General features: G+C 48.4%; 1 protein-coding gene across 1 annotated transcript in view; it reads right to left on the minus strand.

Annotated features, from left to right (window-relative positions):
• Nucleotides 1-1713: 1713 nt before the first annotated feature.
• The window catches only part of LOC133367079 (sacsin-like), a 28333-nt gene continuing 11788 nt past the window's right edge, over nucleotides 1714-18258 (minus strand). Inside the window, exons 7-8 of the mRNA XM_061590799.1 lie at nucleotides 15702-15790; nucleotides 1714-12773 (exon numbers count right to left, since the gene is read on the minus strand). Of these exons, the coding sequence (XP_061446783.1) occupies nucleotides 2008-12773; nucleotides 15702-15790 (10855 nt within the window). The 3' untranslated portion in view covers nucleotides 1714-2007. The remainder of the gene's footprint in view (nucleotides 12774-15701; nucleotides 15791-18258) is intronic.

Raw genomic sequence — 18258 nt, forward strand, 5'->3', positions numbered from 1 at the left:
CCTATCCCACACTGGCTCTCTGTTTTATTTTAGTATCTGTGAAAAGGCTGCACAGGAAGGCCGGGAGGAACCACAGAGGCCACGTATCACTGTGGGTTTGGTCTGGTCGGGGCAGACACCAGGGTTAGCATCATTAGGCACCTGCCGGGGCCCACTGTGACCTTTTGCTTCTTATTCCACTTGCCCAGAGCTCTGCTTCTGGAAAGTAGATTGGGCCCAGGAAAAAAAAAGAGGGTAAGCACATGGTTAGCAGTGACAGTAGCAAAGGGGGGGGAATCATTTAAGGGCATCTTTTCCAACCACTCCCCCCTCCCCCAAAAAACCCTATAGCCAGCACTGGGCCTGGTTCAGTATTATTAGTGACAGAGAGGCGAGACTCCAAGTGTGTACATACAACTGCACAAAATAAGACTTTTACTTTTTTCCTGTGGAATCCTGAAAATCAGACCTATAGTTCCTATTTTTAAAAAACAGGGTATGTCTAAAGGCTGGACTAAACTTTCCCTTAAATACATCTTTGCATTAATAGCAGCTTTTTTAAAAATGCAAATAGCATGAGTGGGGGAGCTTAATCCTTTCCTGACCCACTGTGATCCTGAGGAAATTCCCTCCTCTGAAGATGCCGTTTTGCACTATGAAGAAATTCCCCATTGCCACAATCAAGTGTGCCAAATAATTCTAAAGAAATTGGTGAATGGTACTACAGGACTTCTGGAGTGCAGAGGCCTAGATGCCACATTTGGAAATGCATCCCTGAGACGGAAGGGATTAACTTTGATGAGCCAATTTGCAGCCCTGAATTGTCTCATTCATTGGCCAAATACACTTTGAGATGAAAGCCCCAGCTCATAATTAACCCCTCTTAGACATTGCAGCAGTGTCATAAACTATAGGACTGGCAATGGATTAATCACATCTGCATAAATTCTCTTATAACTTAAGTAAGAATTTTGAAGGGGGGAAGGCACGATTTTAGATAGAGCAGGCACCATCTCTGAAGATCACTAGCCAAGGCTTTGCCTTGGGGAGGGTTGGGCTGTAAACCTAGAATTAAGAAAACTAGGTCTGTAAAGGAAACCAGGCAGATGTTTGCAAGGCAGAAATACTACAGCAGTCATGGGACAAGTAGCAGTTTAGGTCAGAGTTCAGTTTTGTAGAAGATAGAAACTGCTCTTGTTGGAATTCTGACTCCTGCAGCCCCTTGACATGCCAAACTACATCTGCCCACATCCTCCCTTCTAAACAACTATTAGAAGGACAGGAGCCATGTTCTTAATAGTCCTTCTCACCCAAACCATGAAGGAGTGGGATTGCAAACTGAGACCAAAGATGAGGTGGGATTAAGGGACAACATTAAGTTCTGATAAAGAGGGCAGCTGAGAAGAGCACTTAGTTGTGGGGCTGAGGTTTGGGGAAAGCAAATTGCTGAAATGTATGGCCAAGCTGGAAGAACCATACACAGGCATTAAGTTAAGATGGAAGTGTGGCCATATTCAGGGAGCCACTGTCTGCCTTTAATAAAAAAAATTCCATTTCCTTTTAGCTCGGAAATGGAACCTGCGGCCCTCCAAATGACATTGGACTCCAACTCCCATCAGCCCCAGCCAGCATGGCCAATGGTTAGGGATGATGGAGGTTGTAGTCCAACTACATTGGAGGGTCACAGGTTCCCCAATCCTGCCACAGGTTGCACTCCATAAACATGTAACCACCTTCTTTATTTCTTAATACAACAACTTTATTAACACTAAATATCAGAAGACAGGTAACAAAGCAACTAAAGAACCCCTGTTCAGAAATGGTTATCTAATTCAGCTTTCACAGATAGAACAAGATTGGGGGTGGTGGCGGTGGCTAGGATTGGTTGTAAGCAACAGCATCAATTTTCCAAACGGGGCCCCTTTCCATTTTAAAATGCTTGATCCCAAAAGTTTTAGCTACAAATATTGCTATATTTACATATAAAAGTTGTCTACCCAGGGCTTTAAACAAAAACCCTTAGCTCTCTTATTCCAGGCCAATCCACCTCTTCACTGTGTTGAGGATGTCCCCAGCTAACAGCAGCACATCCTGTTCCTTACATGCAAGGAAAGCCTCATTGGGAATGGTGGGCAAATTGTGATAGCAGGGATACTGTGTTGTCTTGTCATCCATGCCATGCTGCCGGAGCTCATCAATCTGATCAGGAAGTTTTTCCAATTCCTGTCCATAGGCTGCTACCTTAGCAGCCAGCATTGCAACAGTCAGGTTCTTGTCAAAGCGTCCTCCTTGGTAGTATTCAGCTGCTATCAGAGCTTTCTCGACTGCCCGGTAAGTCTTGTAAAGTAGCCATTCAGTGCTGCCAGTCCCTGCATTACTGGCTGCAGCTTTCAGATCACACTTGGCTTGCCTTAGCCAGCGGCTGGCCTCCTCTAAGAAGTGACGGTTTGACTGATACCTTGAATAGTTTGATCCACTCTTATGGAATGACCAGAAGTTGTAGTTGCAGTGCCCTCCTCCACCTCCTCCTCCTCGGCTGCTGAATTCTTTACGCCTCTGTTGATGCTGACGAGCTTGCTGATCCCATTCATCCCAAAACGGAGAGAAGTTCCTGTGATAGGAACTTCTGCTTTTAGGTCTCCCTCTATAGTCACTGAGCTTTCCATTGTTCTCCATCTCCTTGATCTTCTCTTTAAGATATTTGAAGATTTCATTGGCAGAATCCTCTTGACCTAGGTTTTTATCTGGGTGGTAGCACAAATAGAGTCTTCTTAGAGCCTTCCTCCTCTCTTCCCCTGACAGGGTCCAAATTTCAGGTAGGCAGGCATCCACTTCCTTCTTCGCTTCACTCAGTGGCTTGTGGTACCAATCTGTGCGTGCAGTGTTGCTAGCACCTGGAGAACTTTCTGCCAGGACCACAGCTTTACTCAGATCAGACAGCAAGTTGTTCCTCCGGAAGTGGTAAAGGTCATGGGCACTGACTTCTGCATGCCGCCCTCCTCCCAGGTTAACAAGATATGCCTGTACTTGGCCAGCACCACTCTGCTGTGGCCTAAGTGCTTCCAGGACTATGGCGTAGAGGTAACGCTCTCCGGGCTGGGAAGAGTCCAGGTAACCCACATAATCTCCTGGCCGAAATGTATGGAGGATGCTCATGTCCAGGCTGTCATACCATTCCTCAGGGACTTCCTCTCCAGGAGGAGGCAGGGCATAAGCGTTTAGGTTTGTGGGCTGGTGCAGGGGCACATCATTCTTCTTTAGCACTTCAGCAATTTTCTGAGGCCCTTGGCAAACCAAAATCTGCATAAAAACCATCATGGCAGGCTGATTAAGTTTTTCTTCAGAAAGCTTATTAACTTCTGTGGCTAAGATGCCAGAGAACTGCACAGCCTGTTGTAGATCCATGCTGTCCTGATGTTCAAGGTAAATCTGCCACTTGCCATCTGGCGTTGTTGCAACATACACTATCTTGACATGTTGAGTTCCCTCCAAGCTCTCTGAGTTGTGCATCCTAACTGTACAGACTTTTTCACAACAAACCACTTCTAGCCGCTCTGGTGAGAAGAGTCCTTCGAACAAGCGTTCCATTTCTTCTGCCTTTGTTCTGCCCTGCTGTTTAAGCAGTGCAACCAGGGCATACTGGAATTCGGAAGACACGAGAAGCTCTTTTACCCTGTTCTGGGACTCACAGTGTTCCCCATAGGCACAGAATTTCAGGGAGGACTTTTCCAGATGTTCTGCAGTGATGTCTGAGAAATTCTTGGGGCGCAAGGCTTCAGGCAGCAGACACAGAAGCCGAAGCGTCTCGTTTGGGGGCAAGGAGCATAATGACAGATCTATCAGAAACCGAAATTTGCTCTGCAAGGCTTGGGGTTCTTGGCCAGATGTGTACATACTGAAGACTAGGGTGTTTGATGGATATAGTTTGCCATCAATGCCAGGCAGGTACAGTTCTTTCAGCTCTGAGAAATCCACTGGCTCCTGTGCTTTATCGAGGAGCTGGAAGAGGAACTGAGTGGCCTTGAACACTGCTCTGGTGAGGTTGGGATGCAGTTTGACCCGCCCTGTAGTGTCCCCATGTATCCTGGCCAGAACGCTGGCATAGTGATGGATGCTTGGTTCATCTTCTACTCCCAATTTCTCCAGGACATCCATATAGACAGCTAGCTTTGGGAGCAGCTTGTAAAGGTATGGCCGGAAGTCATTTGGGCATTTTAAGGAGACCACCACATTTTGGGCCTCTGCTATCTCATCATCATCCACTAGTACCACAGGGAGTCCCTTTAAGCAGCCAGTCTCTAACTTTTCCTGTTTTGACAAGTAGTCATAAATCGACTTTAGGACTCGCCCCCGAGTTTTCCTGGCTTCATGAGTTTTGCATGGTGCCTGGCATACATTGCTTAGATTCTTCAAGACCAAGTGGGCTGGCAAGGCGCACAGCACTCCCAGTTGGGTTAGGATGGCTTTTTCCTGTTCTCCAACATGTGTAATGTAAGGAAGAATAACTGCTGAAGTCCATGACAGTTCTACTTTACGAGTTAACAAAGAACCTTGGAGTGCCACAGGAACATTGCACGGGACATATGGCAACTGAAGACAACATAGATCCTTGGGGATCTTCTGTGGCAATAGGAAATGGATTTTGGACACTTTTTCCAGGAAGGCATTCGAGAGGGTTTCACTTGACTTGGAAAGCAGGTATCCCAAGAGTGCTCTCCTTCTTTTACAGAGATCACTTGCATCATCCTTCGATGCGCCATCCCTTGATGTCTCTTTCGCAATTTCAGCAGCATACACCAGAAAATCTTCATCTGAGATCTCCTGTTGCAGGCCCACATCACATAAGAATGATTTCACCTCCCCTTTATTCTCTGACCACACCGAGTCATAGAATTTGCCTGGCACAAACTGAGAATCCAACCTCAACTCCTGAAAAAACGGCCTATGTTCATCATAGAAGTAGGACACACGACGCAGGACACCTTGCTTGTCCCGGATGAAGGCAAAAGACTGGAATGTGGACACCACCATCTCTTTCACAGCCTCATACTCGGTAAGATAATGCGCCTTGATGGTGAGGAGTAATTTCAAAGCCTCCAGTACACGAGCCTCGGGGAGACAGGGCAGCAGAGGCAAAAGGTGCTGTATGAACTGTTGCAAATCATTCATTACACCAATGTTCAAGCTCTTACTGAGATTCTGGTTCAGGTGTCTGTCCCTCAGCAGGACAGTCCTCTCATCAGTCTCATAAAGCTCCTTGAAGTTCTCAGACTCCTTTGGAAACTTGCACTTCAGGAGGTAGACATTCTTGTACGAAGTCAGTGCCACATGCTTCCCTTGGTGCGTTTCAAACACAGGCAAGGCTTTCAGCTTGCGTAGTAACCCACTGTCCCTCTTCAGCTCCTCCACATGGCTGGTTAGGAACCTGAAGAGTGTGATAATCTGCCACTTATTAAGCTTGTCCCAACACAGGCTCCGATGGGCAGCCAGTTGTTCCAGCACTACAGCAGGCTTCTCCACCTGCAACAAACGTGGCTGGATGCAATATGTTGCGAGCCTTGGAGGCAAAAGAGAGGAGTCTAGCTTGGCAAAGCCCAGCTTGCAGAGAATTTCAGTCACTGGGCCTGATGAACCTGGCATAATTGTGTTGAGGGATTGCAGGGGGGCCAAAGAATTAGGGCAGCCGCACACAGGAAGGATAGCAGAGTCTTTGAAGAGTGAAACTAGCTCTGCAAACATCTTGTCCATCGTGTCCTTATCCTTAGTCTTGCAGATCTGGTTCTCAAAGAACACCCATACTTCACTGAGCCACTTCTTGCGTTCATCACTACTGACCCAGTCGTCCAAAGACAGCATCTCCTGGATGTAGGCCACAGAATCATAGAGTGTAAAATCCTTTAGAAACCCCATCTTTACTAACAGCTGCCTCACCTCTGCATAAATTAGGCAGGCAGAGAAACAGTCCTGATGGTATGGGAAAAGATGATGAGCATCGCTGTGGTATGCAGGCTGTTGCCGAGTGAAGCACCTCAGCATGTCATCCCTGGTCACCAGTAAAGGGAGACCTTCTAGGCAGCTTGGGTCCTCAGAAAGAAGCCCACCGAGGCAGAAGTTCAGGAGCGCAGAGCAACTACAACGATCCTTCACAGGTGTCTGATGAAGCGGGTATGGCAAGCAGAAGTCGGGCAGGTCCCCGAGGAAGCAGCAGAGGGATGGAGAATCTAGGATTAGGACATCTACCCCTGCCTTAACAAAATGATTGTGGAGCTCCTGCAGATGTTGGAAAGCAGGGACTAAGTTCATGCCCAGATTCTGGAGAGTAAGCTCAAGGACCCCAGTTATCTCTGACTGCAGAAAATAGGGATCACTGGTTGTGTGGCCCAGTTTGGGTGCACTCCAGCACACACTCACTGTTTCCATCCTATGTGTATGCAAGTAATTAATCTGCTTCCGGTACACAGGCACCAAGGGAAGCTGCTTGGTGTACGCCAGTTCATACACACAGGTCACCAGCCATTGCCATAGTTGGGGGACATCCTCGGTCACTAATGGGAAATACTGCAAATAGTTTGAATCTAGCTGTGTCTGGCATGTCCTCAATGTGCAGAACTGCAGTGGTGCGTCCCCCAGTGCCCGGCGCAGCTCATCAAGCAGATGACAATACAATGGGGCCACGACAAACCGCAGCAGCAAGCTATTCCATGACATACTGGCGCTGCCTTTGCCACCATCCTTCCTCAAGCCATGGCGAGCCGAGTCCACAGCGAAGTTCCCATTGATGTGGATGGGCAGGCCTGTTTCTTCCGGAAGTGGCAGCGTGCAGAATCCCCTGCCACATGGTCGCCCATCAAGACAAGCAGCCACACCACCATAGGGCAACTGCATGCTTTGCATGGTATCTGTGCTCTCCACCCCAATCTGCCTGCCGACTAGCCAGTTGCTGGGAGCCTTGGAGGTGCTACTGTTCACCTTCATTCGGTAGAAGATTCTTACTGGCCTCCCCACTTCTATGCCACAGGCTGTAGCTGCCTGTTGAAGAGACTTCTGGTATTCCAGCCTTTCACGCTCACCACCTTCAGTCACTATTCGTAGCACTTCCCTTGGTGCCCCTCCCTTCTCACTTATGATTGAGAAGACCAGACAGCGAACATGATTGAGGAACATCACAAGGCAGTCAGCTTCTTCCTTCAGAGCCAACACGATTTTTTCCATGTCTTCCTCAGACACAGACCTCTGGCAGATACGGGACGAGGCTGCACCAGCAGGAGTACGTAGGGGTAACCGGAAAAGCGTGCCTGTTTCCAAGTTAAACACATCAGGTAAAAAAGCATTATAAACATCCCTGATGGTGTCTTTGACATCTTTAGCGAGACTGTACATTCCACCAGGTGAGATCTCATCAGAATCAGGGAGATAGCACAACATGGGATCGAAGATACACAGAGCACTGTCCCCCGTCACAAAGGCAGGGCAGTCAGTCAAGTGATAAACTGTACTGAAACCTAGCCCATATTTGCCAATAGCATCCCTCCTTCCACCTTTGCCACCAGAGCCTAAGGTCTGGATCCCTTTAATGTCACACATCTGGAAGGTCTGGTCATTATAGATGCAAAGTGCTGGGCCTTGAAGTTCATTCCACTCTTTGCTGAAGGTGCGATCGGTCGGGTGTTGACGCTGATCCCAGACAAAGTGGACAACATTTGCACCAGCATCGTCTGCATTCTGCAGCAACTCCTTTAGCACATCCTGTGAAGAGGAATAGTCACGGAGGATGTTGGCCAGACGGGTGCAGAGTTCCTCTTTGGGTCCAAAATCTGTGGCCCAGAAAGACAGACCCTGAATCCGCTGGCGTGACAAGACACGGTTCTTTGTGGTGGGGATGCCACAGCGTATCGCAATTTCCCGTGGGATCCTGTCATGGCAGAGCAGCATCCCATTCTCATGTGGCAGCCATGGTGTGTCATCAAAGAGGAGCTTGGGCAGTGGACGTAGGACATTATCTTTGTCTGGGAAAAAGATGCTCTGGGCTTCATAAGAACCCAGCTGTTGATCGTCTGGCAGGGCCTCGGTTAGCCCTACAGTGATCAGCCTTAAGACTAGATCCAGATGTTTTTTGGAAAGAGACTGTCCAGCTGCATTCTTGGCCAAAGTTTGCAACACGGTGGCATAATCCTGCACTTTAAAAGTCTCAGGCAACCCAATGCACTCCCATAACTTCTTTTGCTGCTGGTACTCTTCAGGCAGCTGGAAGAGGTATGGAGCAGCATTAAAGGCCAGGTGATGGGCCACCCTGCATGCTGACACAAAGCCTGTACCCACGAAGACAAAGGGGAATGTCCGTGCTTTTTGGGACACCTCATTCATACATGGAGGGTTCTTCTGCACCATTTTATCCAGGAAGTCATAGCAGCTTTGTGCCATGTTTGCCAGCTCCGTTCTGGACAAGGCGTTGGAGCTGCGCGATGCTTCCTCCAGTTGCCTTAGCACAGTAGAAAATGGTGGCTGGCGATTCAGTCCCAAGAACTCTTTTAGCTCCTTGGAGAGCTTCACGCCTTTACCAAGGGCTGCCTTGTCCAGGACAGGTTCAGACAAGCCCACCAGGAGGTGCAACTTATAGAAGTAAATCTCCCTGGGGCAGCAGAGTTTGCGTTGGTTAGCAGGAAGTACTGCCGGCAAAAAGGGAACATCTCTGAAAATGACCTGGGTAGTGTTACTGGGGTGTTCCTGGAAGGAGACATTCAGCAGATTTAAAACACAGCGGGCACGTTGGCTGGCCTCAAGTGGGTCATGATGCCATAAGGCTGCCACAGTTCTGGCTCGGGCTATCAGTTCCTCCATTTCCACCCAATCTTTGGTCATACCAAGACGCTCCAAGCACAGCAGCCTCTCTGGCTGTAGAAAATCTGCACCCATGGGGAAGCGGCCATCTTCAGGGGTGTAGAGAGGTGCAACACAGCCCCTTGGGTGGACAAGTTCTTTAATATTTTTCAGCAGTTTATTGGGAGTGGTGGGAATGCAAGGAAGAGATGTCAGGATCCTATTCACACCAGCATCATTCATGTCCAGGGCATGAAGAATCAGGACATCACGATCAGGCACTGCCAGCTGAGCAAGATTGGGCAAAACAAGCTCTCGGAGGAATCGGGCCCAATTGTAGGTATTTGGCAACAGGACATCCCCTTGGAGGCATGCCTTGAAATTCATCTTCACCCACGATGGAACAGACACTGCAATCTTCGGTTCTGGCAAAAGTAAAGAGAAGACCCTGGAAGCTATAGGTCTCAGCTGCTCCTCAGAGATAATGTCAGAATTCAGAATGCAGGCATGCTGGGCTGGGCACCATCGCTGTCCATCAGAGAATAAAACTGGCTGCTCCCCATCAATGCCATTGACTAAGGCTTGGTAGAAGGCCTTGACTGTTTCACTGAATGGATACTTGGCACTGTGCACATCAGGCCAGAAAGCATGGTACTCATAGTCCTCCAGCAATCCTTTTCTGTACATGTCCTGGAGATGAAACAGTGCTCCAAGCCAAGCACCCAGCACTGAATCCCGTAGGAGTGCTTTGTTCCACTCACCCTTCTCCGTGGCATCCCAGAGTCCTTTGCGATTACTCTCCACTGCAAAGGCTGCCGTAAGATGCAATGGGAGGCCAGATTCAATAGGGAGAGGTAGAAAGCAGAAGATGCGGCCCTTAAAACCATCTAAATCTGGGACCCATCGTCCAGCAGTGGTAGCAGGGTGGAGGGGCAAGGCCACACTAGCAACAGGAGATGAGAAGTGGACACCCTTTTCTTTTCCCCATTTGAACAACTTCAGAGCTTCTCCCTGAGCTGAGCATGAGTGCAGCAGGTAATGGCTGGTGACCACACGCGAGTTCCATGTTGCTGTCAATTGCACAATACTGGAAGCACCCATCCCGACAAGTGCTTGCCTGCTCACTGTGGCTAGCGGCTGGGTGGCTTCTGGGGAACTGGAACCAACAGGGAGGTGGGTCAGTGACACCTCCTGCACGCTGCACAGGAAGATCAGCAGGTATTGGTACATCTCCTGGAAACCAGTTTGCAATGCTTTGATTCGACTGGGTCCAAATGAATCACAACAGATCTGAGAGTCTTTTGCCTCTTGCTTAGTGCGGAAGGGCAGGCGGAGGAGTGTGCCTTGGTAATTCTCCCCAGCTTGATATCCAAAGATGCCCTTGAATAGTCGGAATTGCTCGGGGAATGAAGTGGTAACTGTTCGGGTCAAATTCAAACGGATGCCTGGTCGGGCTGGGTCACGGATATGCTTCTGGAGGTGGGTGATGTTTGGGTCAAATATGAGCAGAGTGTGTCCACTGAGAAGAGACGGCACATCAGTCATGTGGTAGACAGTGCAGAAACCCAGCCCAAAGCGGCCAATCTTGCCTTCTTGGTGTTCCTTGGTTGCTGCGCCTAGTCGGATGATGTTGGAAAAATCCGTCTCACTGAAGAGTGCATCATTCTGGGCCCAAAGTGCTGGGCCCTGGCAGACAGCCATGCCAGGGTCCAAGAGTCCTTCAACAGCAGCATTATGCTCACGGAGATCTACTAGAAAGCGGCAACTTTGGGCACCAGCATCCTCTGCGTTCTGCAGCAGTTCTAGGAACACATCTGCATCCTGGCTGTACTCACGAAGGTTGTTACGGATTCGGAGGGTGATTGGCTCCGAAGGGCCCCAAGCCTGAGCCTCAAACTGTTCCAAGCCTGACAGCCGTGTGCTCAGCATCTCCACACCAAGGAAGGCAGCAGTGGCAGAGGAAACAGATTCATGCACCAACTTAGGTGGGTCTCCATCCAGCTTAGCAAGACAGGCCCGGTCCATGTCGCAATACAACACCGAACTGGTAGGGCGTAAAGCAAAACCAGCCAATCCCTGAATCTGCACAGGCACTGACATTTCCCTTTCTCCATGGTGACCACGAGCATGCAGCCAATCCAGAGCAGCTATCACAAGGAATAGTTCAGCATGCGTCCCACCTTGCGGTCGGGCATTGATTTCATCTGCCAACTTGTGAAGGGCCTGGCACAATTCCTCCTCTTTTGGCAGCTTACGGACTCCCCATGCTGCAAAGAGCTGGCTGTAATGTTGGAAGTCCAGGGGCACTCGTGGTATCAGGGCGGTAAGGTCCAAGCCATCAGGGTAGGCCAGCACCACATCTGCAGGCAACAAGAAGCCAGTCCCATTCCACACCACAGGGCCCGCAGGTGGCTTCCGGAAGCTGCTCAGGTACTGTTGCATGTGCTGATAGATGCTATGCAACTTGGCAATTAACACTGGGGTCTTTTCAGGGCAATAGCCCCGTGCCATCCTAGCAAGATTCTCCATCACCTTCTCTGGTGGAGGCAAGCGCTGCAGACCCAGTTTTTCTGCAGCTTCTGGGCAAAAAGCGTTCGTCAGTCCCATGACCAACCCTACAAGGGCAGCATACTTCTCCGAACAAAGTGATTCAGGTGCCAAGAAGTGTTCTGCTGCCACAAGTGTGGAAGTGTTGGTGGCAGGCACCCAAGGCAGGGAGCGCAGCTGCTTCAGGTCCTGTGAAGAGAAGCGTGAGAGTAGAGGGGTCTTATTGCAGACCTGGATGAGTGCCTGTGATTTGGCATTAGCAACTGCAGCCTCCTGCAGTTGACTCACTTCAGTTGCAGCCATTAATGCATCAGTTGGACAGACAGCACTGAGATCAGATTTCAGTCCCAGAGCACGAAGGGTTCGTAATGCTGCTGGCTCCCGAAAGGGCCCTGTGGGGAAGTGGCAAGGTCTTAGTAAGTCCCGCAAAGTGTCATTCTCTGGGTCATAGAGATCACAGGGCCTGCTCAACTTTCCTGATCCACAATCCAGAAATGGCAGGTCACAGCACAAAGTTTGAAGTTCTCGGCTCTGGCTGAAGAGGGAGTCCCCATTGTGCAGCACCCACAGCATGAACCGCTTGGCTTCCTCTGCCCGGTTGGCATATGCCCCCTTCTTGATTGCTCTGACACACAACAGGCACAGATCCGGCGTCCCCAAGAGTCTCTCCCGGATTTGCAAGAGCAGACGGCGTTCAGCTTCATTAAGACATAACACCACGGGCTCTGGAGTCAGCAGATCTGAAGGCACTGGCGGGACCAGGTTCTTATCTAAAGCCAAGTGGCGCTGGGCTGGCACCAAGCCAGACATGAAGGGTGGAAGGAGAGAGGGCAACTTGAAGAACAGCGGCAACTCAGTTAGGACTTTAGCTTCTTTGGGGGAAAGCGATGCAACAGCAGAGAGAAAAGCACTCAGGCTCTCAACCTGACTGGTGGACAGAGATGCAATGTGGCCAGCCACGGATGCCACCCCCAAATGGGCAAAAGCCTGCAGGACACTCTGAGGTGTGGGTTCGAGGATGTATTCTCTTAGCTGGCGGTGGCACCAGTCTGGTTCCCAGTTCCGGATCACAGTACACCCTAGCCTCTCCAGAATGCCAGCTACTTCACCTGGTAAGCAATGCCCATCCCAGCTCTGGAACAGAAGAGCAGACTGAGGCAACAGCCGTGCCAGTTGGATGCTGTTGTGGGAATTGTGCAGAGGAGTCAGTGGTATCAGTGGGCACCCCTTGAAAGGTGCCAGGGAGGGAGCATGATGACTCAGGAAACTCCAGAAAGCAGAAAGCCACTCAAGGGGTGGCTGTTTGGGGTAGTTTTTAGGGCACCAAGATATGAGAGCCGTGTTGCTGCTGATCCAGTCCTTAGGGAGAGATCCAGAAAGGTTCTGCTCAATGACATTTCGATCCAAGGAGACCAAGTTCCTGAATAACCCTGAAGATGAGAAAAAATCAGCAACCAACATTTGCTGTTATTTATATGCTAATTCTATGCTCAGTGTGAGGCGTCCTTCCCTGGCTCTCCCTGTCAGGTTCCTACCTGCTCGTGGTTACTGCCTGTCTCTAGGCACCACCAAGGACTCCACCAGTCCGGACCGCTCTCTCTTATGATTTCTCTCCCCGCTCTAGCACAGATCTCAACAGATCCCCCTGCTAGGCAACCACCAGTAACGTCCCAATACTAGTATTCCCAGAGACTCTGAATACTGGTATTGTTATTCTCTTCACCGCTGCCACCATTTGTTACAGTTCCCCTTCAGCCTTGGTCATTACCTTACCCTCCCTTCTGGTCTGTGAAACCCCAGCCAAGGATCAGGCCTTTAGTAAACCAAATTAAGTATTTATTACAGATAACAAAGCTAACAAGATTAACAAGATTTCTTCTTAAGGCACATAAGCATATGATTTTACTCTATACTAATCCGAACTCCACCTCCCTCCTGGTAAACAACTCTCTAAACCCCACCAAGCAATCCACTCTTTCTCTTCTCCCCCCTGATTCCACAATTCACCACCTCACATTCACCCAGATTTACCTGTCATCCTTTCATTTATACTGTCAGCCATTTTAAACATTCAGCCAATCATCAAGCATTCTATTGCCCATTCACTCCCCCTCCTCTTTCACTACTTACCATGTATACTCTAAACAACCAGCACTTACCATATATACACTAATATATAGGAACATCACACTCAGCACCAATGACTACTTCACACACCACTAAGGGTCTTTCCCATGGGAGCATTACTTCGTATTAAAGACGCTGTTTTTACATTTTCTGTTTGCACTTCCACAGTAAGGGCTCAATGCAAGCTGCAAACACAGTGTTTTCTATTCACACTGAGGGGAAGGATCCCTCACACAGTTTCCTAATGACCACACCCTCTAACATTTCCACTCTCTCTGGTTGCTTGGCAACCAAGCATGGTCAGTTTTGTTGTAGCAGCTGTGGTAGGTTCCATTTAAAAAAATAACCAGAAGTGCAATTGTTTGTCTTTTCACTGGTAAAATACAGCTGAAATACAAATCTTTGAGCAGTATTATGCTTTTGCGCACAAGTTAGAGAGAAAAGAAAAATAATGGCACCATTTGCAGCAACATAAAAAAGGCTAGCAGAATGGAGAACCGGAAGTTGCTTGTCAGCCCATAGGAAACAAAATGAAAGGAAGGGAGAGGAGATAGTGGTCGTGGAGAGGGGAACAATTGACACACCCACCTAAAAGCATTGGCACAAAGTGTCTGCAAGCACTAGAGATACGGACTGAAGATTTCTTTCTTCCCTTTTCTTATTATCAGTGGATTGGGTTAGTTTGGATTTACAGGGGGAAAACTGTGTGATAGCTTCTGTTTGCCAGTAACATCATGTGAACCATGCAAATTAAAAGGAGATGTGAGTAGCACCAAACACACAGGAAACCACTGTGTACACGAGCCCCAAACTCCAATATGTATGGATCTGTGAATGGTTTGGAATCATGTGATGCTGCAACACTGCTGAAGTGATGCAAGTCTGGTGCTGATCTGTACACCAAGAACCAGTCTGGTACAGTGGTTAGACTAAGGCAAGGGAGGGCAACCTGCGGCCCTCTGCCTAATTTCATGCAGGTGGAGGAAGGGAACTCTGTAGGGAATAATGGAAAGAGGAGGGGAGGAACACCTCTGCAAGCGATCAGATCAGACCTCTGGCAAGAGCGATCTGTCTCTCTCCTTACAGCCCAGTGGGCAAGAAAAAGGAGAGAAAAGGGGGTGGTCCATCTACTTTTGGCTTTGGCCCTGCCCAGTGCCAGCTTGTAGCCCCTGATTGATCACCCTGGAGGAATTACAGCCCTCAATAGAAAAAAGGTTCCTCATCCCTGTACTAAGGGTTTAAATTCCCACTTAGCTATGAAGTTTACTTGTTGACTTTGAGTCAGTCACTGCCACTATTTTGTGCCTTTCTATCTGTCTCACAAGGTTGCTGGGAGGAGAAAAATTGTGTGTGTTTGTGTGGGTACAGGGAGAAACATGTATACCGGGGAAGCCAACATGGTGCCCTCCAGATATTGTGGATTACAACTCCCATCCTTGCTGACCATTGGCCATGGTATTTGAGGTTGATAGGAGTTGGAATCCAACAATGTCTGGAGGGTCCCATGTTAACTACCTCTGATGACACCATCCTGAGCTCTATGGCAGATGGACTAAGAATGCAATAAGTAAAAGAATGGACAAAATACAGGAAGCCCCATGGAAGCTGCTTGATCCTACTTTTATTTAGAAAGCCCAAAAATAATAAATACATATGGGGAAAAAACAAGTAGAAGTGTAGCATGTTGGGAACTACACGTGTTTAACTTGACACATGTTGGATCATTGCATCATATTATGACTTACACACAAAGGATTCACAAGGAAGAGACTTGGAATAATTTAGCCTTGTGTTGTGTGGCCTTGAGCTTCTGAGTTGGAACACACAGGTGTTTTATGTAGTAATATCTCAGAGGATGTAAGAACAAACGTAATCTGGGCTGCAGCATCCTCTTGGCTGCCTTCACCCCTTTCTTGGGGAAGTCTCTCTGTACTCCTCATAACTCTTAGCTCTTTTCTCCACCCTTTCTTTCCTGTTACCCCGTTTCATCCCTGGGCCAGCACAAACAACCCTTTTGCTTGTCTCAGTCCAATAATCTACATGAACCTTCCCCAACCGAGCGGCTTCCAGATGTTGTTGGGCTCCCAACTCCCATTATTCTCAGCCAGCATCGCCATTGTGGCCAGGGATGATGGGAGTTGTAGTGCAACAGCATCTGGAGGCCACTAGGTTGGGAAAGGATGCCCTACCCACAACTGATTGCGGCCCATCCAGGAAACTGAATGACTCACTCTTTTCTGCAATTGTTTGCAGATGCTTCAGCAGCTCAGGCTTTAGATCCTTGGGCAGGAACTGGTGAGCCAGGCCAGTCAAGAGGATCCTGCAGAACCAAGAGGAAGAAAGCACAAGTCAGTTAGGAAGGACAAGGAGGCAAGGCAACTAGGAAACAGGATGTGCTCCTTGTAAAGGCCACTGGCTCATTTATGGGGTTAACTATTTTAGGAAGGGAAAGGAATATGACAAGAGCCCCTTTAGCCTCTAGGGAAGTATCTCAAAGTGGGTCTCAAAGAAACTTAGGCTGATGTCAGGGGAGACATTGAGCCAAGCTACACATACGAAAAAAGTGTAAGAATGTGTCTCTGTCTCTCTAGCTTTCATTGCACCCATACATGGTGATTTTTGGGGGGGGGGAGAAAAACGGGAAGAGAAAGAGATCTGGGTCACGGTGCAAGGGAGAGGAATTAATGCTTATGCTATTTTCATGATGACAAATACACCTTTGCCATTATGTGAAAGACATTTAAAGAACCAGTTGTATTTATTTATACGTTACCTTCATAATGTGTAGTGTGGGTAGTGTGGCCCAATGGAGAACAGCAGAGCCTCTGACTTTAATTGTTTCATGAGCTGTGCCTAGCTATTGAAGGTGCTCAAGAAATAATGGTACATTCATTCACAGATCTCCTAATTCAGCCTTTGTCAACCTGGTGCCCTCCAGATGTTTTGTACTACAACTCCCCTTAGCCCCAGCCAGTATGGCTGATGGGAGTTGTAGTCCAAAAGATCTGGAAAGAGCACCTGGTTGGCTAAGACTATCCTAATTAACTACCTCTTTATGCATCTCTTTGAACTCACAGTCCAGACCTAGTCTACACCTGTAGCAGAATGGCATAGGGAAGTCCTGATATGGTAGAATGGGACCGTATCACTTCAGGCCTCATGTGAGAGGAACAACAGAAGTGCCTTCTGGATCAGGCTATCCAATCCAGCATCCTGCCTTCACAACAGACAACCAGATGCCTGTGGGAAGTTCACAAGCAGAACCTGAGTGCAAGAGCATTCTCCGTCTCTGCAGTTTTCAGCAACTGGTATTCAGAAGCATGCTGCCTCCGAACGCATTTTTGAATGCTTTCATATATTAAAAAGACTCAGTTTAGGTAGAAATGTAGGACAGCAGGGAGCAGACTAGGCCAGAATTTTTCTCCCTGCTATTATATAGGGTCATGTTGGTTTAAAAAGATATCCAGAGATTTTATGGAGGAAAGCACTCAAAAATGTGACCCACACACACACACCCTTCAGTTTGAAGTGGTACAGTCCATTTTACCTCAGGTTCAGCAGGCCTCACGATAGCTGAAGAGTAACAGAAGGATGGATGATTTCTCTTCTTTCACTGTGTACATATGGATGGATTGTAGGGGTCCTAGTGGCCTTGATTACACAACTACCGGGTGACAGAAGTTCTAAAGTAATTAGCATTACAAAGGTGCAGTGTAACACCAGGTACACATGCCCACTCAGCACTGTTCTACAAGCAATGGACTTGCTTGCCACATTGGGAGGCAGTGACCTTCCTGCTGCCCAAGAGCCCCCTCCAAGGTATCTTAAAGGGCATTGTAGGGCAGAATGAGCTGGCATAGGACTGGCCACAAAGTGGGGAACCAAATGTGGTCTCCAGGCCTCTCTAGGCCACTGCTCCAAACCTTCCTCAAGTGTTTGCATGTGGCCAGAATGTGTCTTTGGACTGTGATAATTAATCTTGCTTGTTGGAGAGATGTGCATACATGCAGAAACCGCTGCCTTTTGCATGGGTGGAATGAAGCCTACTGTGCATAAGTAAGAGTCACATCCATTGCTCCACCCATTTTTGCTTGCATTCCCTTATTCTCATACCCACATCTCCATCCAGGCAAGCAAGAGCCATTATTATTACAGTTAAAGGACACATTCCCGCCAGAGAAAAGTATTCAAGGGCACAGAGCAAGACCAGCGAGAGGCTTGGCCTGGGGAGAATCTTCAAAGCTGAGTGGAAAAGCTGGGAGGGGTGCAGTTAGCCCCCAGGCTTGAAGCTTCCCACCCCTGCTGTACAACCTGCCATAAATGTCTCACTTAGGATGGAAGGTTCCAACATAGGACTGCACATCTGCTCACAAATCATGGTTTGCAAGGGACTACCAGCTCAAGATACAAGATATCAAACTATGGATTTGACACTAGTATGAACACTACATGTTCACATCACACATAGAACACACAAACTGGTTGGTGTCCAAGTGATCAACGGGCAGCAGGGCCACACATGCTCACACACGCACCAGAGATCACATGCTTTCCCCCAGCCCCACATTAGGCGTGGCTATATGCAAGAGAATTTTTTTCCAACAACCTTTCCAGGAAAAAAAAAACTTCCTGGAAAACCCATGTAATTGATTTAACACAAAACCATGGTTTGGTGTGATGTCTGAAATAAGCCACAGTGAAAGCATTTTGTGAACCACTGCCTTGTTCTCTCTCTCCCTGTGTGTGTGGTGTGTGTGTGTTCACCATGATGCAAATCCATTATTTGGA

This window comes from Rhineura floridana, chromosome 11 (genome assembly GCF_030035675.1).
Source record: "Rhineura floridana isolate rRhiFlo1 chromosome 11, rRhiFlo1.hap2, whole genome shotgun sequence".
NCBI classification, from domain to species: Eukaryota; Metazoa; Chordata; class Lepidosauria; order Squamata; family Rhineuridae; genus Rhineura; species Rhineura floridana.